This window comes from Ambystoma mexicanum, chromosome 9 (genome assembly GCF_040938575.1).
Source record: "Ambystoma mexicanum isolate Mex_15411 chromosome 9, UKY_AmexF1_1, whole genome shotgun sequence".
NCBI lineage: Eukaryota > Metazoa > Chordata > Amphibia > Caudata > Ambystomatidae > Ambystoma > Ambystoma mexicanum.
This window is the reverse complement of record NC_090931.1, coordinates 522,029,966-522,057,286: the sequence shown is the minus strand read 5'-3', so window position 1 is coordinate 522,057,286 and position 27,321 is coordinate 522,029,966. Positions and strand designations below refer to the sequence as shown.

General features: G+C 48.4%; 1 protein-coding gene across 2 annotated transcripts in view; it reads left to right on the top strand.

Moving 5' to 3' along the window:
- The window catches only part of USP32 (ubiquitin specific peptidase 32), a 3,569,419-nt gene that overhangs the window by 73,851 nt on the left and 3,468,247 nt on the right, over positions 1–27,321 (top strand). For both annotated transcript variants that reach the window (XM_069615070.1, XM_069615069.1), the window contains exon 4: positions 11,952–12,070. In XM_069615070.1, coding sequence (XP_069471171.1) covers positions 11,952–12,070 — 119 coding nt within the window. The remainder of the gene's footprint in view (positions 1–11,951; positions 12,071–27,321) is intronic.

Here is a 27,321-nt window from a genome sequence, read left to right as displayed (position 1 = left end):
ACAACTCCAACTCTTCCAGGGTGGCAGGGCCTGACGGTCTCACTAATGACATTCTTAAGAGAGACCCGGAGAAAATGGCCACTATTTATGTCAAACCTGTTTAATGTCATAAAGAGAGAAAAGAGGATTCCCCAGTCTTGGACTAGGTCAATAATTGTGCCCATTTTCAAGAGGGGTGATGGGTCGGATCCAGGAAATTACAGACCTATCGCCCTCTTGGACGTGGTAGGAAAGCTATTTGACCGATCATCAAGACCCTTGGCAGTCGCGATTTCCTAAAGGCATTGGAACAACCTTGAATGTTTTGATCATCAACACACTAAAATGCATGGTCAAGGAAACAAAATACAAATCCATCTACATTGCGTCAATTGACCTTGAACAGGCATTCAACTCGGTTGACCGCAGGTTACTGGGGAACAAACTGAGAAAATGGGGTTGCCCTAATGACCTGAAAGAGCCCTTGGAGGCACTGCACAGTGGGACAACTCTCAGAATCGGAATGGATAGAAACGGAATCCTCTCGAACAACTTTCTTTCACAAAACTGTCTGAAACAGGGGTGTCATTTGGCTCCAGCAGTATTCTGCCTATTTATTTCTGACATGCACGAAGCTTTCGATGATATAAGAAGTTTCCCACCGAAGATCGCAGGGTCCTCGGTGGGCAGGTTGCTGTTTGCAGATCTTTTACTGCTAGATCAGACTGCGAAAGGTCTCCAGCGACCGCTAAAAGCACTAGAAAACTACACCCAGGTCAATGGTTTTAAGAATCAATCCCAAAAAGTCGAAAATCCTGATACTAGAAAAAACGTCAAGAATTTTAGGTGGTCCTTGGCAGGGGAAGTCGTTCCTGTGGTTTCGTCCAGGATTTACCTTGGAATTTCATTAAACAACAGCATCAATGATGGTCCGGGTGTGGGGAGGCTAAGAAGCAAGGTTAAGAATTTGGCATCGCAAGCACTCTTGATCAATCAACGCTGCTGTTCATTTTCATGTCGACTGCTCATTGACTTCTATAAAAGTTTCACCCGTCTTGACTTATGCTGCTGAGGCAAACTTTTTTCTGGCTCCTGAGGTCTGGTGCTTGCTGGAAGGATTGTTTTGGAAAAGAGTTTTGAGGCTTTCAACTTCTCTACCCATTGAATGCGTGAGGAAAGAACTGGGGCTAACCTCCCTCTACACTGCTATGGTTTGGAAATCTCTGACCCTATACAGCCAATGCCTTGTGCCTCCGGAAAGAAACGGCTTTCTGACCATTAACAAAGCTGTCCACTAAACAGGTTCCAGTCTTAAATACTTGGCAGAAAACGTGCACAAAAAGTGCGTCTTGGACAATATTGCCCAATCTGCAAATCTGTTAAAGGCTAATCCGTCCAAGGTGAAAAAAAAACTCCTCGACTGGGATTGGATCTCGACCCAGGAAAAGCTCAATTCATTCAAGTCCCTGTTCTTGGTACGGGATGACCTTTATTGTAGAGGTACAGTGCTCCCCTATTTAGACAGATTCCCTTCTCTTAAAGAAAGGCACCAATTTCTGAGATTTCGCCTGAACCTCTACCCGCAAGAGAAGTTACGGGAAGAAGGACCAAAAACAGGGATGACTGGACCTTGTTATGTCGTTGCTGTGGTCAGGAGACTGAAACGCTATACCATCTGATAATGAGTTGTACTTCATTAACACCTCTCAGAGACAAATGGTTGGCAAAATATTTTGAGAATTTTAAACTTAAACCGCCTCTAGGCACTGTTGAACTTTGTGAGAGAAATCTTTTTAACTTTGGACACTTAGTGTTTTCTATGATCCATGAATTTAATTGTACGTATAGTGGTCCAGTGCCTTCGTTCTTCAATATTGCTTTGCCTGAACATTGTGATTTGTTTATTTTTCCCTTTTTTTCCTCCCCTTTTAGAGTTGGTTCATTTGTCGTTTTTTCTTCTTGTACTGACCCGTTTTTTTCTTTTACATGTGTGCATTTAATTTTTTTTTTAAAACTAATTGATGCAATAAAAATAATAAAAAATAATAAAAAGATCTTTTATAAGTGGGTATTGTAAATGTAAGTTTATATTAACTTTCTATTCTTTTATGTTAGATTTTCTTAGTGTTTGTATTTTTTAAGGTGTAAAAGGTTTAAAGGTAACCAATTTATAAAGGAACCAGCCGCAAATAAACTTTCTTGTAAAATTGCCCCAGAAAATTGTCTTAGTCACTTTCGAGGCCTGTATGAAGCCACTGACGACAATGAGAGTAGCAATCTTCAGGGGGCTACACCTGAGGTTTTGGTGTGATCTGACGATGGGAGACTAAATGAGGTAAAAAAAATTAAAAAAAATAAAGCAATTATCAGTTCCAAGAGCCACAGGCCCACATGGGGTGCCCATAGACCTATTGAAAGACAAGCCCAATATCTGGGCACCCATTTTATGGAGGGTATTCTCAGCAGTGACTAAACTTAACAGGGTGTGGGATTCTTGGCGAAAAGCTGAGAATGTGCTTATCAACAAAATGGGCAGAAAAGACCTGCCTGGCAACTACAGGCCAATATCATTACTGGATGTGTTTTGAAAAACCTTTGGAAAAGTAATCCTTACCCACCTGGAGGCTTGAGTAAATTCAAATCTCTTTAATCATCTCAAGGTGGGATTTCAGCAGTGGATAAGTACTGTCGACTAATGCCTTTGCTTATCCCTCATCTTTCAAAAGTACACCGTCTTGAATAAAATGAGGGTGTATGCAGTTTTTGTAGACTTGAAGACAGTGGTTGACTGCGAACCGCGAGCCCAACTCTGGCAGCTCTTGGTTAGGAGGTGGGTGCCTCGAACACTATTGACTGTTATTTCCCAACGCTTTACAGATAACACGTCTGTTGTGTGGTGAGGGCTCGCTGGAGAAGTCACTGACCTGTTTAGGGCATAAGGGGTGTGCTGCAAGACTGTGTCCTTGCCCCGCTCCTGCCTGTATATTAATTAAGTCACCAGTGAACTATCTAATAAATGTTCTGTGGAGAGGTTGGACTCCCTGAGGTTTGGTGACGATATATTTCTGGCGCTATTCTTTACGGATGATGCCGTCTTGTTGGCAACATCACCAATGGGTGTAAAACGCAGTCTGGGGTGTTTTGTTAACACGTGCCATTGGTTGAGGTTAACCTTGAAAAAAGACAAAGGTGATGGTGTTTAGGCCCAAGAGATCGAAACCTTGCAATTGTTCCTTGGAGGTGGATGGCACTCAATTGGAACAGGTTACATTTAATGACCATCTCTGCATTAGGTTCTTAGACACAGTTTGCTTGTGTGCTCAGATTGAAAAGTTTTGTATAAATTTGGAGAAAAATAGCGGAGGCCTTAGGACATTTTATGCTAGCTGTGGAGAAGGGGCTGTCCTGCCAATTATAGATAGATATATAATGTACAAACTGCTTCAGCGGCCGGCCCTACATGGTGAGGAGCTATGGGGTTACATTGACATCTGTAAACTTGCAGCAATTGAAAATAAGTTTTCCGGCTACCAATGAGTTTGCTGACTGGCCTGCTGCATATGGAGTGTGGGGTGAAGCCAATCTCAAGTTTGATAGCTTTTAGGACGGTTCTACTTTGGATTAGGCTCTCGGTGGAGTTTACCAGGTATAGACGAGCTTTGGGCTATACACTAGATTCTGTAGGCAGGAAATGACTACCTTGGGTGAAACCTATTGAGCAGTAGCTGAGAGCTCTTGATTTAATCATCTTATGGCCTACTCTAGCGAAACCAACTAAAAGTAGCATGTGCAAGCTCAAGCTAGCAACTGAGCGAGTCTTACAGGAACAGTTAGAAATCTCCTGCCTATGTTTGAAAGTTGGGCTGCATTACCTGGCTCTGAAAAATGATTTTATAATTAGAGCAATATAGGTTTTGGTGTTCTACTGAAAGGAGCAGTAGTCGGTGTAAAGTTACACCACCTATGTTGTAGGCAGCTGGACCTGTGGGGCTGTTGCAACAGCCGAAAGGTTGTTGTTTAAGTTTTGTGGAAATGCGCTGATTATTTTAATTAAGAATTTTTTTCCAGAATCAGCTTCACCACTTACATACAGGAACAGAGGTTTATAATATTTACAGCTACACATTTTAGTTTCATGTTTAAAACCATTTTCAATTTCTTAAATGTCTTCTCGATAAGTCAGGGTTCGAAATTGAGGGGAACTGGGAGCCATTTAGTGCCTGCTTATGACCCTGAAGAACCTGGTTAGCTTAAAACCAAAAGTAACTAGGCGCTACTTTTGACCCTGACCTTCGCAAGGTAAGCGTCAACAGCATTCTGTATGACCTCTGAGGCCCCCGCTGAAATCCTCTGCCCGCTATTATCTCTGCCCGTAGCCTATGAGCCAGGACAGTCCTGGTCCTTTTTTTGGAAGCCCCCTCTCTAATCAGAACACCCCCTCCAGGTCACCTTTGCTGCCTCCCAGACTGTCTCTATGTTGACTTCACCCGTGTTATTGAGTTCAAAATATTCATTGATCGCCTTCTCCATCTCCTCCTAAAAACCACATCCCTTAGCAGGAAGTCATTGCATTTCCACAGGGATTCTCTGGGTTTCAGACCCAATACACTAATATCTGCCCAGACCATGTCTGAAATCCTCTGCCCTGAAGTGTCTGTTGTGGTAATGGGAGTAGTTGAAGAGGGCGTAGAGGACGTCAACCTACTTTTCCCTTAATAAGGTACCGCCTTCCTCAGCACCCGGGTGGTTGGACTTGGTGTGGTGCTGCATGGAGGTGGTCCCGTAGGAACACAGCCCTGGTTTTCCGCGACTGAGTACACTCAGTGCATTGAACCTTGGCTGCGCAAGCCTTTTGGACATCCTCAACAGTGGTGAAAAACTGCCACACACAAGACTCACTCTGGGTGCTGAATATAGGAATTTTCTCCACCTTGATCTTCATGATCCGTATCTCTGCGCCTGTTACCTGTCCAGGATCTCCAGGTTGTGGTTTTGGTGGTGGGGGTGGCTGGGAAGGAGGGATGGCCATAACAGATGCCATGATGGTCTCCAAGAAGTTATGCAAAACAGATCTGCAAAGCAGCAGAGCAGGTGTTCTCTCCTGGATAGCCAGATTGAGAATGAGGAAAAGTAATGGGTGGGTCCCTTCAGAGGAACTGTCCGCAGACAGTCGTGTTGTCCGTGGACTACCGAGTCGCAAATAGGCCGTTGTAAAAAGTTGGCAGATCAACCAAGAATGGGTCTGGGAGCTGTCGAAAGGTAAAGTTTCAGCTTGAAACACCCTATATTGGCGGAAAATGCACTTTTAAACGGTCCGTGGCCACGCACAGCATCCACGGACCTGCTTAAGGGTTGCGGTCACATGATGACGTCTGGGGACATCTGCGGCCCTGACCGCCGTCCACGGACACCCATCGGGGGGGGGATTCACAGTGCGCATGAGCGTGGGGTCTGTAGAACCAGCGCACTCTCCGTGGACTAATTAAAAGTCTGTCATGCGAGAACGGACATGTCTGGACACCACGCGTGTCCGGAGGCACCTCCATTTTGAGTGCGGACACCCCGGACAGACGTACTGTCCGCAGACCCATAACTGGGCTTTAAAAAAACACACACAGCAATATACAACACATTTATAGTATAACAAAATATATTTATTTTTGAAAGGGAATCAGAATGGGCAACATACATGGGAGAATTCGGAATTTTTGTACAATAATGATCAGGGGAGGAAGGGAGTAAGGTTTTGTCAAGTCTTTGATTTAGATTTTTTGAATTTAATGGGCATGATTGCTGGGGACAAGGACAGGTGCAAGAAGGAGAGATGGGGAACATTTTTAATGACATGATTTTTGATATATTGTAAGAGTTCCTTAAAATCATTACTTAGTTGATGCAATTTTGCAGACAAGTTCATAATTTGATTATGTACAGTTGGGTATAGGGCTTCTCTTTGTGATTCTTCGGATTGTGCATAAATAAATTCAGGTATTCCTTCTTCATGAAAACTATGTACTGTGGAGACCGCCAGGGGGCGCGGAGCATGCTGGACTTGTGAGACCAGCGTTCCTCCACCACCGCAGGGCCTAGCACTCTGAGCCAATCCCCGGCCGGGAGTTTGGAGTAACCCCGATGGGAACGTGCGTCCCCGCGGCAGCAGCCCAACGAATTGAGCGCCCCTCCGAAAGTGGATATAGGCTGGCCCCGATCTGAGGCCCTGTTCGCCGAGCAACAGAGAGGACACCTTTTCGGAGGCCGTGCAGCGGAGCCACTGAGGGCGTTGCCTCTCGCGGGGCCCCAGGCCTCGGCCGGACCTGCCGTGGAACCCGGAGCAGCCTATCGCCGTCTCCGCAGCTGCGGCCCGCGCCCATAACACCGAGGGGGGGGACGCCGGTGCACGCCCCCCACCATGCGCAGACGCCGAGCGGGCCCCGGAGCTCTGCCTCGGTGGCGTGTGGACATCGCACGAGGCCAGGGACGACTGGGGTGCCCTGGTGGGAGCCCCACGCCACCAAGAACTGCTCCGGTGCGGACAACTAGCAGCAAATCAGGAATCCGGGAGCCTCCCGACCCATCCCTCGGGCACGGAGGCCTACTTGAAAAGGAGCCCCCAGTGAAGGGGTCCGAGCCCACAATGGACGTGTGGAGGCCCTCGACGGCCCGGAGAAGGTGAGGAGCGCAGGGGGGAGAACTGATATTCGGCGGACTGGGTTTGCCCCCTCCCCCCCCGGTGCCCTCCGGGCACGGACCAGCGATACTCACCCCATAGAAGCTGGCACGGCCCTCCCCCTTGGAGTACAGGGGTCCCCCCGGAACATTTCGGCCATGACGCATCTGGGGAAACAGGCCCCAATCACAATCCTAGCCCCCCTCGTGAGGACCGGAGCCATCACTTGCAAGCTTGCCTCCGCGGAAGCGGGGAGGGCCCAAGACGACCAGAGGAAACCTCAAGGCATTAAGGCAGGGTGAGGGGCACCCCCCCGCCCCCACCCATACTCCAAAGGGCACCCAGAGACCGGAGCCCTGGAACCAACTCAGCCCACGTGCGCTCCCTCCAACGCTTCCGCCGGTCCGACGCACCCCTCGGTGATCCACACAGAGTCACCATGCCTTCAAGTGCCGACCCCCCCCCCCCCCGCAGTGCTAACGAAGGACGACTTCAAGGACATCCTCCAGGAGATAAAAGCGATTCGAACGGACATACAAGCCTCTATAGTTGATCTCAGGGGGAGAGTGGAGACGCTCGAGGAAAAAATGGAGGGAATGGAAAACAACCACCTCCAAATGGACCTGTTTGACATGAAATACGAAGCGAGGCTAACAGACCTAGAAATCAGAGAGGAGGATATAGCCCTGAAAATGGATGACCTAGAGAACAGAGAACGCCGAAACAACCTGCGCATTATGGGTGTGACTCAACAGAGAGGTGAGACTGCCGCAGACGTGGGGAGAAATGTTCAGGGCCTCATCAACCAACTCTTCACACTCGAGGGGGTCAAGGAAGTCCAGCTGGAAAGAGCCCACCGAGGGGGAGGTGGAGCGAGGGGCGGCCCAAGGTCCATAGTTGTGCGCTTCCTCCGCTACAGAGAGAAAATGGAGGTCCTCGAGAAAGCGAGAAGGCTGGAGAGTTTCTTGTTCGAAGGAGACACAGTGAGAATTTACCAGGACCTCTCGGCTTTTACTCTTACCTGCAGAAGAGGGTGCTGGCAACTCACCCAGTGGCTCACCAGCCAAGACATAAGATACAGGTGGTCCTTCCCATTCGCCTTGTCTTTTGAACGCTCAGGAGTGGACTATAGAGTAACCAGCGGCAAGGAGGAATCCCAAGTGCTGCAGGTACTCAAAGGGGGTACCCCAGAGGAAGGAAACAAGATGGAGGCGCAAGAGCCTCGGAGCGCTGTGAGGGAACCGGAGGGCCCTTGGTCCACAAAGAAGAAGATAAAGGGCCGAAGGAAATTCAAGAAACTTAACACCCCCACAACGGAAGCCGAAGGGGACTAAGTGATCAGAGGCTCGCTATTAGTGAGACTGAGAGATTGAATCAAACAGCCCCGGCCGGGGACGCTGAGCTTAACAAGGGGGCTGCGGTGGAGGGACTTGCATTCACCCTGGTGGCTTGCCCGTTGGCAGGCGTCATGATAAAGAGGGGGAGGGGGGAGGAGGGAGGAGGGAGGGAGGGAAGGGAGGGAGTTGGGGTTGGGGATCTTGGGGACCCACAGTCTCAAAACCACATTGGAAGGTGGCAGCAAGCACAGATCCGGGAAGACGTTATACACAAGACAAGGACCCAATGGCAGACAATGAGAACAGGGGTCGGGCTGAGTAACTGAGAATTGGCTCACTCAATGTAAAGGGTTTGAACTCCCCACCAAAGCGCTCCCTCTTGGGGAGGGAAATGAAGAACGCTAAAATAGATATCCTCTTCGTACAGGAAACTAGAACGGTCACAGGAGAGGAGAGGGCCATCCCGGGAGCACACGTGGTCCAGACCTTCTGGGCATCCGCTCCCATGAAACGGAGTGGAGTCGGGTTCATCCTGCAGAGAAACCAGAGACTCACAGAGGTAACCAGGTGGGGAAGGGAAGACGGTAGAGCCATGATTATATCAGGTGACTTGCACAACTCTAGGGTCTCCCTAGCAGCGATCTATTGTCCTAATGTGGGCCAGGTTGAATTTCTCAAAGAGGCGATGGGAGAGATAATGGCCAGGACAGAGGGGCTCCTTATACTGGGTGGAGACTTTAACATGTGGGCAAATCGGGAACTAGATCATAGTGGAGGGGCCATCCCGTTAGGCAGCCGAGGGGGCAGACCCCAGTGGAAATTCCGGGAGCTAATGTGGGGCTATGGGCTCGTGGACACATGGAGGGAATTGCATCCGGAGGGTAAGGGATACACCTTCTACTCAGCGGTCCATGGCACCAGAACAAGAATAGATTATCTTTTCATGGGGCACCAGAACATGAGCCGAGTGGAGTCCTGCATCATTGCATCATCCGCCCGGTTAGCTGGTCGGACCACGACATGGTCTGGGCAGATATTAGTGTATTGGGTCTGAAACCCAGAGAATCCCTGTGGAAATGCAATGACTTCCTGCTAAGGGATGTGGTTTTTAGGAGGAGATGGAGAAGGCGATCAATGAATATTTTGAACTCAATAACACGGGTGAAGTCAACATAGAGACAGTCTGGGAGGCAGCAAAGGTGACCTGGAGGGGGTGTTCTGATTAGAGAGGGGGCTTCCAAAAAAAGGACCAGGACTGTCCTGGCTCATAGGCTACGGGCAGAGATAATAGCATTGGAGGGATCTGAAGGGAAGAGGGATGAGGAGAGGGAAAGGGACTTGGGGGATGCAAGAGAGAAAAGGCAAAAGCTGAGAGCATTGGAGATGGGGAAAATTGTAGCGGGCCTCCAACACTTGCGGCAAAGTTATTATGAGAAAGGGGATAAGGCCGACGCCATGCTGGCGGCCAAACTCCGGGGCCAACGGAGAGATAGATGGGTGTCAAGGATCTCATGCAGGGATGAGGGGACAAAAACGGATCCCGAGGGAATAGTGGAGGAATTCGCAGGGTTCTATGAGACTCTCTACGGGAGGGAAGGAGAAGTGAAGGCGGAGGCACTGGGAACATACCTCGGAGGTGTAACATTACCTGTGATGGACCCCCCCCCCCAGAGGCATCGGCTTTAGACGCCCCAATAATGAGCGAGGAGGTACTCAAGGCAATATCGGGTCTTAAGCTGGGCAGGGCCCCCGGGGAGGACGGATTTACCGCAGGCTTCTATAAGGCCTTTGGAGGCCTACTAGCGGGCCTATTCACAAATATCATGAGGACCGGGAGGGTGCCTCCGTCTTTTGGCAAAGCACTGATAACAGTGATCCCGAAGGAGGGCACAGATCCAACAGACTGCCGGTCATATAGACCAATCTCCCTCCTGAATGTGGACGCTAAACTGTTCACCAGGATTATAGCCACGAGACTAGACAGCCATATGCCGGTACTCATCCACTCCGACCAGGTGGGCTTCATACAGGGGAGACAGGGGGAGGACTCTGTAGTAGATCATTTAAGACCTCGATCTCCTGCCAGTACAAAACCCATGCTGTCAAACTCCTGCACAGATGGCAGTATGACCCGATCATACTTTCTAAGATGTTCCCAGACGTAATCCCCCTTTGCTGGCACGGGTGTGGGAAAGGGCAAACTATTGGCACATGTGGTGGACATGCGGGAAGGTCCAAACTTACTGGGCCGAAGTCCTTAGCTGGCTGAAAGAGGCGGGAGAAGGTGTGCTCCCGCTGGACCCGATATTGATACTGTTTGGCCTGCAGCATAAGGATGACCACTGGGAAAAATTACCGGACCTCTCGCACTCCCTACTGTTGGCAGCCAGAGCGGCCCGCGCTAGAACTTGGAAGAGGCCCGCCCTCCCCTCGAAGAAAGAATGGGTGATGATTGCCAAAGACATATTCCTAATGGAAAGACTTACTGCGGCTTTACATGGTTCAAGTACCCTGGCTGCAATTTCAAGAGGTGTTTGGCAATACATAGGCCACGTCCTGAGACCCTCAAGCGTCCTTGGCCCGGCCCAAAAACAAGCCCCGACATGGAACAAATATCCTTGGAACCTGGAAAGCCGGTCGACCACTGCCGGAGAAAACCCGGATTGATGCTGCCCTATGCCGCATCATTTCTATAAGTAGACAGCAGCGCTCGAGGTACTGTATGGGGTGGGTGGGAGGGGGGGGGAACAAACGCAGGGAATAATGGCTTATAGTTTGATTTGTTGAGGGCGATTGCCCATATCTTGTAATTTGCGTACCTATGCTGTTGTTTTCCAAAAATCAATAAAAATTGAATTTAAAAAAAAAAACTATGTACTGTAAGAAAATAAGACAAGCATACCGGTACTGTTGTTTCCGGACCGGCAAACTCCTAATCAGGCCCATTCTTATTTATTTTTTTTTTTAAGTGAGGTTTCTACGAACTATATTACTTGTTAATATTAAAAGATTTATTTAATTCATTTATTTGGTTTGTTATAACGCGCCTAATACTGTACCTGAGTTCGGTTTCTAATAGCGGATCCGGGATTCACACCTCTGTTGCTCTGCATGGTCTTGCTTCCAAGACCAGGGCGTTGCCCCTGTGCTATCCTCTGGTCACTTTATTATATACCATTAGACATGTTATCACTCATTTCTTCTTTTGGGACGTTTTCTTCCAACCACTCAAGTGTGTTTTCCATTTCTGTGGAGAATTTTTTTTTTGCTTTTTTTTCTTATAAGAAATGTTTATATAATGAATGATAATAATAGAGAAATAAATACAATGCACTTACTATTTAGTGAGAACTTGTTTTCCAATAAGCACCTGGTGTTTGTGAATTGTATGCAGAGTTCTACTGAGGAGATAATGCCATGTAAAGTTATGGTTTCTGAATTTTGCATTCCATAATGTTGTGTGCTAAATGAAAAAATAATTTGTACCTTTTTGAAGTAATGATTTGTACAAAAAGGTATATTTGGGTGTCGGAAATATAAGTAACGATGTAATGTATATCTGTTTGTTGGTTGATGGGTAGAACATTTTTGGATCTCCCCTGTGATTCTGGGCTTTTGGAATGCTGCCTGATGTCTGTGGACAACTGCACTGTCCGCGGACTCCATATCTGCCACATTGGGGGTGAGTATAATACAAGGAACTTGCAGCAGATTAAGGGTACACTGGTAAAAACCTATGAAATTTACTGAAAAATCTTTGTTAAAGGGACGTTATGGTTAAGTTGCACTAATAAAAAGCTATATAATTTGGTGGAAAAATGTTGTTAAAAGGTTGTTATTTTTACAAGTAACAACCACACCGCGCATGACCTGTGGACTCAGATCAAAGCTCAATCACATAAACCTGTTGTTCATCAGATTGACGATCAATGATTACATTTACCTAATCACCTGATTATTTTTTCCAGATATTTTTAGTCTGTTTGCAAATGAATCTGGCAGTTATGTTATACGAGATGAAATGGAGAGGATGCTGTCCATTGTTGATGGAGAAATTCCAGTGTCGCTCAAAAAATGTTTTGCAGAGGTATTTACTTTTTACAATTTCTTCAACATTTGTGACTTATGAACTGAGTGAGGCGACTTGGAGAGCTCTTTTGACCAAATTGTGCTTGCTGGAACGCAGTGCATTCAAACGGCACTCGGGTACAAGACGTGCAGACTGCTTCCGTGAGATTGTAGACCTCTATACCTAGTGTGTCAGCTTGGTTGTGACAGTCACTTTTCTGTGGGCATACATGGTTGGTTGAGGGGTGCGATACGGATAGCCGTGATTCATGGGCGCGGGTGGGTTCATAGCTCCTGAATATGAATTTAAGTGGTACGCACTCGATGACAACCCAGGCATAGCTGTGCCCGGGCCGAAGGGTGGTTGTGGTCTAGGATCTCATGTTTTTCTTACCCAAACAGGACCATTCGCCCATAGCTCAGCAGACCAGGTCTTTAAATTATCATTGTAATTGTTTATTTATAACGCACTTAATATCCAGAGGTTTCTAAGCGCAGACCTGTGGATCGAACCTGTGTTGCCCTGCATCGTCTTCCAAGGCAAGCGTGTTGTCCCCTGAGCTATCCTCCCGGCCCAGAGGGTATTATGTTATGTCGGTCACATTGCAACTGTTACAGAGAGCATGTACGGGAGGGCGTGGGGGGTGGTGTAGTGATTCCTTTGTTTAGGTTTGTTAGTTTACAGGAATTTTGCTGTAATTGTTGCATGATTAGACACAACATCCGAGATGCACAAAAATGTGTCCATGATATCTGATGCTTTGACTGCTCTGCTGGTTGACGTATGCCTTTTTTTTGTCATCTGTTATTGATGAATGGCTTAAAATAAAAACAGATTAAATCACCCAAAAAATCAGTTGCCAGATGGGTTGTAATTTGTATACTAGAGTCCCATGCCATTAAAAAACCTGCAATCCATTTCCAGTTAAAACATTTAAGTTGGGACTTTTGACCCACAGGTAGATGCATGCTTGAGATTCTCCCAGAAGTATGGAGGAAAGGGAGCTAAACATAGGAGCAAGGCAAAGTAATTCACCATTGTGACTGTTGTACTCCTAGTCCAGAGACTGATGTCCAATATATGCCAGCCCCCCCATCCCCGATAAATGCCTTAGTTTCCAGTCAGAGCCCAAACTCTGTGGGTAGAAAAGGACTGATTGGCAAGCCCTGCAGGCAGGGCCTGGGGAGGTGGGCAGGTTACCACCCATGTGTAGGGTGCAACATTAAAAAGGAAATGTATTGTGGCGCATCAAAAAAAGCTATGGTTCCGTCCTATAGGACAGAATGTCCCAGAGGTTTCGAACATGGGGCATTCTAGACTAGCAGTACAACAGTCACTAGGGTGAGTCATTTTTACTTCATTGCGAGTCTAGTTTGGAGCGGGCACCTCCGCTACAATCTCTCGGCAGCCTCTTATCATTTCCTATAGGAGTCGCCATATGTGTTACAGGATTATTGCCACATTTTGGAGTCCATGGCCTAATCTTCAGGCAATGCGCAATGTCCACCTCCCCCTCTCCTCCTAAACTATTTAACAAGCTCTGGAAAGGACCGGTTGAACATTATCCCCTTGGCACAGATGCAGACTCTACAAGTTTGGGAAAAGCCTACCTTTTGGCTTGGTATCTTCAGGATGCATATTTTCACGGCCCTTTCTGTCTTTGTTTTGTGGTGGGAATCACTCCCTATTAGTTTGCGGTGCTCCCATTATGCCTCACTTCGGAAACCAAGTGTGTTCACAAAATTCATGCCGATGGTGGTGGCCCATCTGCACAGGAAGAAGATTGACTTGACGTCAGTAAGACGAGTTTCAGAACTTCAAGGCTTTTCTAGTTCATGTAAATGTATCCGGTTTCACACTGATGAGGTGACCCTATTTGTCAAACCTTTTGTTATTGATGAAATTTGGCACTGAATTTCATTTATCAAAAAAACATGCATTTGTCTATGTGCTTCCCTCCATCTCGTTCATAAAAGGTGAAAGAGAGGCTTCATAGATTGGACACCTGAGCACTTAAAATCGACGCTTGGTTCATCAAAGAGTTGTCTAATGAAATCCAGGATGTCAAGAAAACGGTGCTCTCACTTGGTGCACAGCCTTTGGTACAACATGGTTCTACTATGGCGGTTGCAGAGCCTAGGGGCATTCCATCCGCTCAGACTATTAGACATCCTCTTAGAAGCACCGCAAACGCTTCATCCAAGGAAAATGTGAAGGAAGGGACTTCTATGCAACAATTCAACCCATGCTCTTTTGATAAACCGGCAACAACAATGCAAAACCTGTATGGGTATAGCAGAACTCCCTTATCTGGTGCCAATACATTGCCCTTCGGAAAGGATATAGAGACGCCCTTGGATTGTAATGAACTCCGACAATAGGAAATAAAAGAATGGGCCTGTAGTAATGTGTAATGTCCCTCGCCTGTCCCCTAATAGCTATGAAAGCCAGGAAAGTGTCAACAATGAAATCTCTCCATTGGTTCCCTCATGTCTGGGGCTCTTGGAACAATAATTTGAGACATCAACAAATGCACCAGGGGCTTTAATCCCAATAATGGGAGTGACTACATCAAAGTTAATTTGAACTCTTGGAATCTTATTGAGTCTTCGGAGCATTTATTGTAGGGTATATCCACCCTCCCATGTCACAATATCACTCGGAGCCCCTGATTATTTTGTATCAATGTCGGCCCAGTCCAAGCGACCAAATGACATGTGTGCTAGAAAACCGGACGAAGGACTGAACCCAGTTTTTGCAGGCTGTTGGAAGTTCCCGACTGGTGTCATTTTATAAGAAAACATCAGATTATTTAATTTCTGGAAACATTGGCCATGAATCCCGTCCTGTTCCTGGGGTATAAGTGCTTCACAGTTCCTGCGTCTAAAGGCCCTAAAGAAAGGCCCAGTGGTGGTCTGGTGATCTGGCTACACTCCACCCTAAGGTGCAAAGTGGTAGATTGTTCTCATGTCTCGCCAGATCTCCAGCTCCTCTCTATCATAACAGAGACTGATGAGCAATTGTGGATATTCAGTATTTACAGCAGACCATCAGGGAATGTTAACCATAAACATACTTTCTGAAACAATCTGTTAATCGGGGGAAAAGGAAAAAATTGTCACATTATAGTTGCAGGTGACTTAAATTTGCAGATTGAGCCACTGGGTGAACGGCTGGACCTCTGGGAAGACCAGGACACTGAATGGGACATTCCGTCATTTAATGCCTCCTATCCAAAAATAATCCACCGCCTGGCCACAGATGTGGCTAGAATGATCAACAACTTAAATTTGAGGGCCTGTAACGGCCGATTCCATAAGGATCAACCAGCCATGAAGTTATTCTCGGCCCCAACTGGCTCATTGTTGATGATTTCATATTTGTCATGGGTGATGAATGGGATAATGTTGTTGATTTTGAGATAGAAAGGGTAGAGAGTGATCATCATCCTTTGTATTTATTTGTACTAATATAAAATTGAACCCTAGGTGTCTCGAAATAGTATCTCAACACCTTAGGGTGAATAGCCATGCACGTAACCAGATAAAATGGGTGGGGGGTAATTGAGTGCGATGTAAAACCTGTGATTTATAGTTGAATTATGGGTTACCTTTCCTCTGTTTGTAGAGATGATGGCTTAAATCTCCAAGTGTTATCCATTTTTTTAAAAAAAAAATTATGTCTAACCTTATCCCACATTTCACTGCACCCTTGACCAAGGTAAGGAGAGTCATAGTACAGTCTGGATAGTATGATAGGGATTGTACTTCAGCCAAGGAGAAGATTATATCCTGGTTAAGTCTAGTACTGGGGTGGAAAAGGATAAACTGCCTTGCCTGAGATCCGATTATAAGAAAGTAACTATGCTCAAAAAGAGGCAGTTGGTTTGTGAAAAATTGTTTTTGCACAATGGCCTGGACAGGGGAATAACGACCTCTTTTGGTAATGGTGACAGACAAAGATTGGAAGGGGAATCAAGGTTCGCAATGTTGTATTTTGGCTGATGAAAGGAGTACCCATTGTTCCAAACTTTACAAGTCCCATGAGAGAACGGAAATGGACTGGAATAATGAAATGTTGGGAAATTGTCAGAGAGACGTATCTATGTCTTGGTGTAATGGCGATGAGAGCAGCTCTAAAATCATTGAAAAGCGTTGGATCCTGTGAGAATCCTGAAGGTGTCTCACCCGCTAGTCCCCAGAGATCTGTCATCCAGGTGGCCAGGACACTGCCATCGCTATTGATCCAGTTCCTGGGGGTGGACCAGTGGGGAAGGATCACCTGGATGGAGGTGAGGGGGATTTCGGGAGTGGAAATGGGACACAGAAGCGCGAGACGTGGTATCCCCTTCCTTATGACACCTTTTCCCCATTCTGCCCAGTAGGATATTTAGAAACTCTACCTCCCCCCCCCTTTCCCACACAAACACTTTCTCACTACGTGAGCGATACGGACTAACACCAGAACCGTTTACCTGACATGTCCCAACACAAGTGTCAGGCAATTGCTGAGAACTACACACATACCTGACTGCCCTTTCCCTTCCCCACTGGGATAAAAGACGGAGCACGAGAGCACACTTTGAGCAAGGCCGAATGCACAAGGAAGCAGCTATTCTGGGACGGCCGTTCAAACGACGGAGAAAAGCGGTGGAATCCGAATGGACGACAAGGAGGGAATTGCCATTGCCACTGCCCTTTTTCAACCCAGACCCACAAAGCCTTCGAGAAAAGAATTGTAAGACCGGGAATCGCAGTCGGCAAGCAGTGTGACAGATGTCAACGGTAGACGGGGCCCTCCCGCGCTGATGGCCAGAGCAGGGAGAAGCGCTTGCCACCGTGGTACCGTCCTTGATTCCAGCAGGTGAAAAGCCAAAGAGTTCAGCACAGCCGGTGAGTCGGAAGAACTGATATTTCCCAGAGGCCAGCTCCTGTCAACTTTACAGACATCTTGTATGTGTATACTCGACAAATTAGGTTAAATAAATAAACACTTATTAATAATCCAGCTCGAGTAAAAACGTTTTTTTTACAGTATTTTGACTGGACGGAAACCATGGAAATGTTGGGGAATACCAAATTGTCTTATCAGTTATAAGATGTTGGGGCTCCCAGAATCCTATCTGGTCAGGTTTCCTGAATAAGAACTGGCGTCATGGTTATATGAGGTTCAGGTTTAATGTACTGCCAACCAGTGAGCTACTCGAAATAATAGGGAAACTGAGTGGTGGTGTCAGCATGTAGATTTTGTCAAAGTAGCAAAAACAAAGAAAGGCCTTAGGGACTTGTTGCTAACCTGTGTAGCTCGCAAATCAAATGGTATATAGACCATTTTTTTAAAATTGCAAATAATATGGATGGAGTTGATCTTGATTGCCTTTGGTGGGACATGCTTCATGACACAATAGTTGCTCTAAAAATTGCTGTGGTCTGATATTTATCCTATATTTGTGGTCTTATACAAGTTGATCAAGAGAACTTAGTTACAGTTTCCCCTCGGAGAACAAACATCTGAAATTGCAATTTGTTACATCTAATGTGCATGCTGGGAAATGAAGCCAAGTAAACTTAGTGTCGTTGTGATGCTACTTGGAGGAATAATGGAGCAACATTTTTCCTTGAAGACCGATGATATTATGCTTAATCGAACTCAGTTAACCATATGAGTGTAACATTATGGCAATTCCTGAAAGTGCAAACTGTAACTTGAAACTGTAATTTTGCGGTTTGTCGATGGAACTGGGAATGATAATGGGCCTCATTATACGTTTTGCGGTCCAGTAACCACAGTACCGGTAAACTTGCCGGTACCGTTGTTACCAGACCAGCAAACTAAAAGTTCTGCTCGCGGGTACCTTCCCGCCCGCCAGGCACCTGCGAGCAGAGCATGTCGGATGCACCGGCACCATTCACGAATGGTGTCGGTGCCTCCGACCTCCCCATTCCCATTGAGCCATGTGGGACTGAAATGGGAATGGGGAGCATTTTATTCCGGCGTCCGTGAATGGGAAATTACTGGGTCTGACTGGGCCGTAATGACCTGGTAATTGCCCATACTGTTACGTCCCGTCCCCTTTCCTCCATACTGCATGGGCGTCCCTTCCAAGGGACGAGAGACGGAACCTTTTTCACCAGAAAAAACCTTCTTCCCCTTTAAATGTAGAGGCACGGCCCAGGGTGCATGCGCTGCCATAACTCCGCCCTCTGGTGCCACACCTCAGTCCCCTTTTCCGCGTTGACGGGAACGGGCTGAATTCACCAGCGCGCCTGGGTTTGACTTCGGCCATGTTATTCCACGCCCAGATACTACTTTTGTGTTTTGTTTTGTCTTTTATCATACAGGTACTCAGTTCTCGGGCATCACGCTCCTCCCCGGCGCATGTCTACTTCCACAGGGTTCAGCAGGTGTCCATCCTTTGACGGGCTCTTCCCAACTTCAGACCCCCACGCCCTCCGTTGCCTTGGACCAGACCACAATTGGCAAGCTTGTACAGCGCGCAACGCCCTGTCATCTAGGTCTCTGAAGAACAGACTAGCCAGGTGGAGGGAGCTCTTCCAGAAGTCGCCTCCAGAGGACCTTAAGGACTTCATGAAACATCGATCCTGGCCCAAGGTAGGACCTCTATTTTCCATCGCAAGGGAGACCCCTTCCCAACAACTCGCTCGTGTGGGAGGGACCGCTCAGGTCCTCGTACTAGCACGTACACCGAGGCTGCTCCAGCTACCGGCCTACAGGCCAAGGGATCCTCTGATCCTCACGGTGACAGTGTTGAGGGACCAGAAGGTTATGGTACCGGGTCTACAGCTAAGAGGCTACGTCCTTGTAACGGCATTATGTCCGAGGAACCACGCCCTAGTACCGGCAATACGTCCAAGGGGGCACCTAAACGCAGCTCTACCGGGCCGAAGGTGTCACACCTACCGGGTCTAGGCCCGAGGAGCAGGGTAGGCCCCGCTATCCACACTCGAGTCCTGGAGGAGGCTGGGCTTAGCAAGCCAAACAACACTACGCAGGCACGTGGCAGGCAGCTCAACAAAATGTCCGCCGTGGCAGACACCAGCACCCGTCTGACACCATTGCAGGAGTTCGGCGAGGAACGAGTGTTTAGGTGGGGCTAGCCTCAACCAGGTATGTGGCCTACAGCCTATCCTTCATCTGCACAGGACCGGTTCCCGCTGCGTCCGTTTGGGCAGGATATGCAGCGGCTCAAGCAGCCTCGCGCTACTCCATCTACATCCCCTACCACTCCTTAGGCCTGTGAAGGATCTTTGAGAGGTTCCTCAGGCTCATGAAGTTCCCTCGGGTTCGGGTTATCCTCAGGGATGCCATCAGGGACGTGCTCCCTCCAATGCTTCCAGCACCTCAGGCTCCTCCGCCGGCGTCCCCGGCCCAGCATCTGCCTCCGGCCCCCCAGCCGATTCCTCAGGCGGTTCCGTACCAGCCTCCTCCACAGCTTCCAGCTCTGGTCCCGGTACCCCAGCCACCGGCTCCTGCTACTCCACCGCCGACGCAGGATCCTCCTGACCCACAGGACACGGATGAGGAGGACGACCCTGGCATGCCCTCGTTAGCCAAGGCCTTCCACGAACGTCTTGCAGGGCTGGCGTAGTACCTGGGCCTACCTCAACCCGAGGTTGAGCAACCGGCAGAGGGGGGTCCTTTCTGAAGTCCTCACGTGATGCCCCTCTGCCAAAACAGGAATTCCACTGCAGACCGATGTAGTCTCCCTGGCCAAAAAGGGTTGGCTCAAGCCCCACTCTGCCCAGCCGGTCAATCGATGCCTGGACACCAAGTACAGGCAGATGGAGGGGGTTAAACTCTTGCTATCGGCCCATCCTCAGCCACACTCCTCGGTGATCGCTGCAGCATCACTATACTCCAAGCCTTTGTCATCCTCAGTCTCCTCCTCTGCAGAGCTGCTAGGCAAGGAGGAGAAGATCTTGGAGGTGTACGGGAAGAAGCTGTATTCCAACGCATCCTTGCATCTTCGTCAGGCCAACGCTGATGCCATGCTGGCTGCTGCTAAACAGAGGTTATTGTGGGAAATTGCGGACTTCCTCCCGGAACTCCCTACGCAGAGCCAATCACGTTTCAAGGCGGGACTGGCTGAGGCCAAGCTGGTGGCGCAGGACCTCATGGAGTCCACCGTGGCCCATATTGACACCATCTGTATCGCCACGGACATGAGTAGGACAGCCTGGCTCCGTGCAATGAAATTCAACCTGGATGTCCAGGAACGCATATTAGACCTGCCGTTCGAGGGGGGGGGGGGGGGGGGAGCGGACCTCTTCCACTCCGCCATGGACGAGGAGCTGGACAAAAAGAAAAACGGCTCCCAACGGCCAAGTCTTTATCCACTTTGACAAAGACCACGCCTAAATCGTACACCCACTCACAGGAGTGCTCCGACAAGGGGCCGTACGTATGAGGGTTCCACGGCTTCCAAATCGGCGCAAGCAACAAAAAGGGAGGGGGGAGTAAGAGCTTTTTCTCGTCCCCCTCCTCCACAACACCCTCTGAGGGAAAGAAGGCATGCACGCCCCTCCGGGTCCACGTGTCTCCAGTGGGGGGCAGGCTTGCTCTCTATGCACATTTCCTGTATCCTCTCCGTAGTATCCATGAGGTACTGCCTACCTATCCCAGCCTCTCCTCCCTCCTCCCCCCCCACTCCCTCAAGTTGGGACAGCAACTCTTCTGGCGGAGATCTGGTCTCGTAGAGAGCCAGGCTGTGGAGGAAGTCCCAGCCTCCCAGCGAGGCTTGGGCTTTTAATCCAGGATTTTCGCCATTCAGAAAAAGAACCAGGCGGGCCTGAGAGTTGTGCTGGAGCTTTCCACCTGGACTCGACAGGCGCAGGAATACCACATCAATTTGTTGGAGCTGAACACCATCTGGCTAGCACTCAGAGCATTCGTTCCACTCTCGGGGCAAGGTTGTCCTCATCTAGACTGACAACTCGACCAGCATGTACTAGGTCAACAAGCAGGGAGGCACCAGATGCCCCAACCCCCCCTGTGCAGACTGGCAATCAGCATGTGGGAGTGGCCCCTGGAAAACATCTACCTCACAGCAGTCCACCTCTCAGGGGAATCCAACCTGGAGGCGGACAGGCTCAGCAGGTTGGGAGCGGACAATTACAAGTGGCAGCTAAACGGCCTTGTTATTCAGGAGATCTTCATCCGGTGGGGTCATCCCTGGGTGGAGCTTTTTGCCATCTGGCGCAACAGGAAGTGCCCTCAGGTCGCCTCCTGGCAGGGACAGGACCCTAGCTCCCTGGGAGAATCAATTCAGATTCAGTGGAACGGCATGACAGCGTACGCTTTCCCGCCCACTCTGCAGATTCACAGAGTGATTTGCAAGATCAAGGAGTCTCGCCAGCTCAACATCATTCTAATAGCACCATGGTGGCCGGCCAGGCCATGGTTCTTGGAGCTGCTCAGCCTCTCGGAGATGCCTCAGATTCACCTTCCGACGGGCCCAGCACATCTTCTGGCGCAGCAGGTGGCCAGGGTCATCCACCCCACGCCACAGAAACTAGCTCTCAGTGTGGTTTCTGAGCAGGTAACGCTAAGGCACCTCAGCCTCTCACAGGCTCATCTAGAAATCATACAGGGCGCAAGGAGCAAGGCTACCAGGGCTCAGTATAAAAGCAAATGGACCAGGTTCTGCCACTGGGCAGGCTCCAAGGAAATCGACCCCATGGCATGTACTTTGGACCACATGCTCTCCTTCTCGGCGCATCTCGCTCACTCTGGCGTGCAGGTGGACACCTGCCACACTTACCTCGCAGCGATCAGGGCTTACAGGAACTCGGAGGAGGGGGGTCTTCTCCTCCAATCCGATTGTCAAGAAACATTTGACGGGGCTTGCAAGGCTCTACCCGCCCATCAAGAGGCCACACCCAGTTTGGGACCTAAACATCGTGTTGGGCACCTTGGCACACAAACCGTTTGAGCCAATTGCGTCCGCGGACATCAGGCTGGCCACCATCAAGACGGCCTTACTAGTCGGCCTCACCTCGGCTTGCAGAATCGGCGAGATCCAGGCGCTGGTCGCCTCAGAACCATATACTACCTTTCATAGGGACAAAGTAGTCCTGCGGACACACCCGGCATTTCTGCCTAAGTTGCCGTCTGCTTTCCATTTGAACAAGGAAATAGTCAGTCCTATGTTTTTTGACGATCCTAAGGACGAGGCACAGAGTATTCTGCACTGCTTGGATGTCAGGCGTGCCCTGAAATTCTACCTTGACAGGACCAAGGGCTTCTGCAAATCAGACGCCCTGTTTGTCACTTTCGGAGGAGCAAGACCAGGTTATCAGGCCTCCAAGGCCTGCATATCCCGCTGGATGTTCTCGGCCATCAAAGAAGCATACGAGTGCCAACGCAAAGACCATCGCATTCCAGCGCCATGTTCCTTGACCGGTCATAAGCAGGGCAGCCACTTGGTCCTCTCCCTCGGCTTTCTGCAAGCAACACTGTTTGGATGCCGGCTCTAGATCTGATGTGGCTTTTGGACAGGTGGTTTTCAGGAACCTATTTTCTTAGGAGGGTCTCCTCCCCACCCTGGAGCTACATTCAGTTGTAATTGCCCATGCAGTATGGAGGAAAGGGGGACGGGACGTAAGAGTAATTATAAGTAAACCGTGTTGTCTTATATTCAAGAAAGAAGCGTTGCCGGTGGGCTATCCTGGCAGCTCTATGAAAGATTTTGTATTTTATGACTGAAATGATTATTCACCATTGCCATCTTGTGGCTGAATGTTGAATTGATTGCATTGCAAACTGCTTGTTTTTTTTGTTTTTTTTTCCAGGTCGCTTCTGCCTCATTCGCGTTTAGCATTGCACGTGCACTTCAGAAGTTATCCAAGAGGTAGTGAGTGGGCAATGCCACTTCAACTCCCTGCATCTTGCCCCGCACCATAAAGTGGGCACTTGTGCCACATCGCCCTCGCCGTCTCCACTGCTTGTCTCCCGCACCTTGTAGAATGTGGGGAAGACTGTTACTGCCTCTGGTGCCCCCTGCAAGGGGCCGTGGGGAGGACTGTTACTGCCTCTGGTGCCCCTTGCAAGGGGCTGTGGCTGAGGCAGTTTATTTATTTGGCCAATGTTTGTCAGGTCCGTGGACCCGATTACTTTATTACTTTATTTATTTCTGCAATGTTGAAGGTGAATGCCTTTTCTCCTATGCAATTTGGGGGATTGTGAAAAGCCAAGGCATAGGCATATTTCAAATTGAACTGCAAAGAACGGCATAGAACACATGCGCAGCCCCTCAACAGACGTTGCACCCCAGGGGAAAGAGACAACTGGCTTAACAACTGTGTATGCTTTCCATTGTTAATTGTCAATTCCATTTAAATTCATTCTCCCCCATGAGGGTGCGTGACTCACATAGTTGCCTTTCTCAGGTGCAACAATTATGAATGCTCTCCGTCGCATCGTCTTTTTTTTTTTTTCCCCACTAGCACCCTGATCAAAACTAACGGGGTGGCGAGGCAGTGTGTTTCCAATTGTGGAGGCTAGGTGCAATAACTATGAATGCTCTCCACTGGTGGTCGCATTACCATGATCCATTTTTGATACTCATTTGAATACATGCTACACAGAATCACTGGGCTGTGACTACTGGTGTATGCGCTGTACATGATGGTGTCGTAGTTTCAGTTGGGGAGTGGCACGCTGGGCCTTTGTTGGGGAAATGTAGGTTGGGGCAGCTTGGATGGCGAGGTTGGGGATTTTGGGTTGGCAAGGGTTCGTACAACAGATTACTGGATTACCATGAAAGTGATTAGAACATTTTGCACTGAGATTACCCTACACATGTGCACAATGAAACAATAAAAAGAATGTCAGTGGGAATATTCTATGGCTAATTTCCCTCACCTAGTGAGTCCTCCAGCAGCTTTGCTGGATTTCTGGAGTTTATTTTTTCCACTTGGTAAGAGTGTGAGCCTTTTTCCCACTCTTACATGTGTTTTGCCATGCGTATTTTTAATGTTTGTGTGATCAAGGGCTCTGGAGGACGCCACTGCATGAGCCCCACTTTTATGTGTTACACAGCACCTTCAGTGCAGTGACACAGGGTTGTCTTTGAGACTTCCCACTGACTCCATTTTCCGGGCTGACTACTGTCCCCCGAAAACAGGTAAAGTTACCATTTACTTTACATAGTCATTTAAAACTACAGACCAGTACACCCCATCTTACATGGAGTACTAGAAAGGGTTAATTCCTATCCCTTTTTGTCTGTGCCTCTCTGAGCTTTGTTTTGCTCTTTTAACATTCAGACTTGGCTGGTGGCAGTGTTGTCTATCCTAACCTTTCTACCGCGATTATATTATATAAACATCGTACTGTTCCCGGCTATCATAGTAGCCTCGAACATAAACCTGCTACATCAAATACTCTTTCTTTTGGCTCCGGTCGGGTTTATTCACCATTTCTTTTTGTTAAAGTCCTTCTTGTGTTTTACTTTGCGTGGCAAACCAGGTTTGCCTCCTTTGTTCACCATCTTTTGGCTGGCTTCTTCCAAGAAGCCCTCCTCTTGGCACCTGGGTGTCTAGGTGGGCTGTATGTGAGGGAGGGGTGTAGGCACCCCCTGCACAGGGTATCCTTGGAAACCCAAGTCGCACTTTGGCATGATTGGCTAAAGTGGCTGTCCGGGCCGGACAACCCCCCTGCTGTGTGATTGACAGCCAGGCTGTGTGAATGGGGGATTTTCGCATAAAAGGCAGGACTCTTGGCCTGGAAGTCAGAATGCCACTGGAACTGCAAGGAACCGAAGAGAAGCGGAGAAGACGGCTGCTGCAACTACCGAGTCCCGGTGGAGCCCTGCTCCAGTTCTGAGCTATCAACCCTTCAACGACGAGAGAAGATCCAGTCGGAGTCTTATTCCCCTGAGCCTGGTGGGATCAACCAGCTCATCTTTCACAGCCAGAGGATCCTCTTCGTGGTCGAAATCGCTGCACACTGCTGTAGTGGTCCAGATAGCCATCTGTAGAGCCTCTCCTGTTTTAAAGGTGTGCACCTTTTATTCACCATGGCTGCTGCTGGCCTCATCCCTGGGTAGTGCAGATCACTCCAGTCGTCGTCCTTGTCTCCATGACTGAAGCTCCAGGAACCGTGAGTCTGCAGGAAACTACCAGGAACAACTGCCGTGGCACCAGCTTCTTCAAAGAATAAGGTACTGTGTCCAGCTTCGAGGAACTAGGGTGAACCCTTTTCTCCTCATCCAAGGCTTGCCCTTGTCTTCCTTCCCTCTTATAACTTTTGCTTCCTCTGTTGACAATATCCAAGTACTCCTGGCAATCTTCAATCGTGAACTATCTGACTGTGTGATCCTCGACAACAGGAACCCGGTACCACTTGACACTGGCGCAGGCCGATTGACTTTTATCTTCTTGTCAGAAAGTGTTCTCTGATTCTGTCTGCCTTGACAAAAGTATTGCCTATGATTTTTGTCCCCAACTCTCTTTTGTTAACTCAGGTGCTAAGTGTGTTTTAACTCCGGTAACATTTCTTCCCGCGGGTACGCGTATCTTTAGTAAGACCGAACTGTCATTACTGTCAAAAAGTGATCGCATATGTATTCCTGTTAATGCCTTTTGTTTCATAACATCGGTCTGTCAAAGCATAAGGTACTTACCTTGAGTTGTTCTGCACAAAGAGAATTGGTTGTTTGTAATGTATTTTACGTGTGGTTTTAATTTAGTAGAAGTGAAGTGTTTTGCAAACAGATGGTCTAGAAATAAATGTACTTTTACTTTTCAACCAAAAACCTTGAGTCAGTGTTTGCTTGAGTCACAGTAAGTGTGGTCCTTTGTGTAATCTCTACTACTGCTAGTTTGCTCTTGAGATAAGTCTGGCTGCTCCGCTACTGCTACCACTTTAACAGTGTAGTACAGGCTTGTACCAAAGGTGAACATGTATTACCACTTGTAGTCTTAATTGCGTGCAGTGGTCCCCAAGGGCACTGCACAGGATCCTGCCTAACAAAGAACACTTCTGTGTCTGTGTTTACTCTGGGAAAAAAAACAGGCATCTGCGATTTTTTGAAAGGGGCAAATGGGAAAACACAAACACAGATTCAGAAATTTTTTGATAACACACAGAAGTAAAAAAAAAAAAAAAAAAACCTAAAACAGGAAACCCTAATTGTAAGTTACTCACCGTAGTGGTCCCCTTGGTCCCCTTTCCTCCATACGTCCCACCATCCTCCCCTTCTGGTGAAAAAGGTTCTGTCTCCGTCCTTTGGAAGGGACGCCCATGCAGTATGGAGGAAAGGGGACTAAGCACGAAGAGTATGTTAGTCACTACGGTGAGTAACTTAAAATTTTGCGGGTGCCGGAAAAATGTGCAAGTTTGCCGGCAGCCTGACGGTTTTGCTGGCAAGACTACCGCCAAACTTGTAATGAGGCCCAATGACTTTTTTATGTGTATGAACTTATTTAACTTAATCTGATGGGTAATCAGCCATTAATTAAATTAAATAGGCTAAAACAACATAGTATGGTTGGAGACGAGGTACAACCATTGACACTCTATGGGCCTGATTCATGGAATAAAATTGTGCGGAAAAAGGGGCGCTTGCGTGCAAAACGCGCGCAAGCGCCCATTTGTCGATTCATGGAACACATTGCGCGTGGCTTACCAGAGACTTGTGCTGAATCTGCGCGGGTCCATCACGTCACTGCGACACCACGAACACTATGCACGAGGCGCCCAGCGAAGGCGCATACCGTCTAGTGCAGTCACCTAAAAAGGGGGTGGAACATGTGGAATGGGGAACAGCGTAAATGTGGGCGTTACGTGGGAAGTACCACAGTAAAATACTTGAAACGTTCACACGCGCGCTAACAACACATATTCTTGGAATCGAACAGGGCTCTCTGGTGCGCAGAAAAACACACTATTCCGGAAACACGTCCGCCACACAAAAGCTGGCGTAAGCGTCACCGCACACTAAAAACAATGCATAAAAAGGGCGCGCAAAAGCCAACGCGTGTATACAGCTACAATGAAGGTACCATTTTTCACAGCCGTGATCGTGGGACACCGCATAGCCAGGGCATGCATTTCTTTACCCAGGAACAGCCTTTTTGGGATGCCTGATGACCAGGTCTATGGCAGGTATAGGTTCTCACCTCCTATCATATTAGACCTATTCACAGAGTGGGAAGATGACCTCCCATCACCCACCCTGTGCTCCCAAGCACTGAGCCCCTTGGAAAAGGTGCTCAATGTACTGCATTTGTTGGCCACTGGGTAAT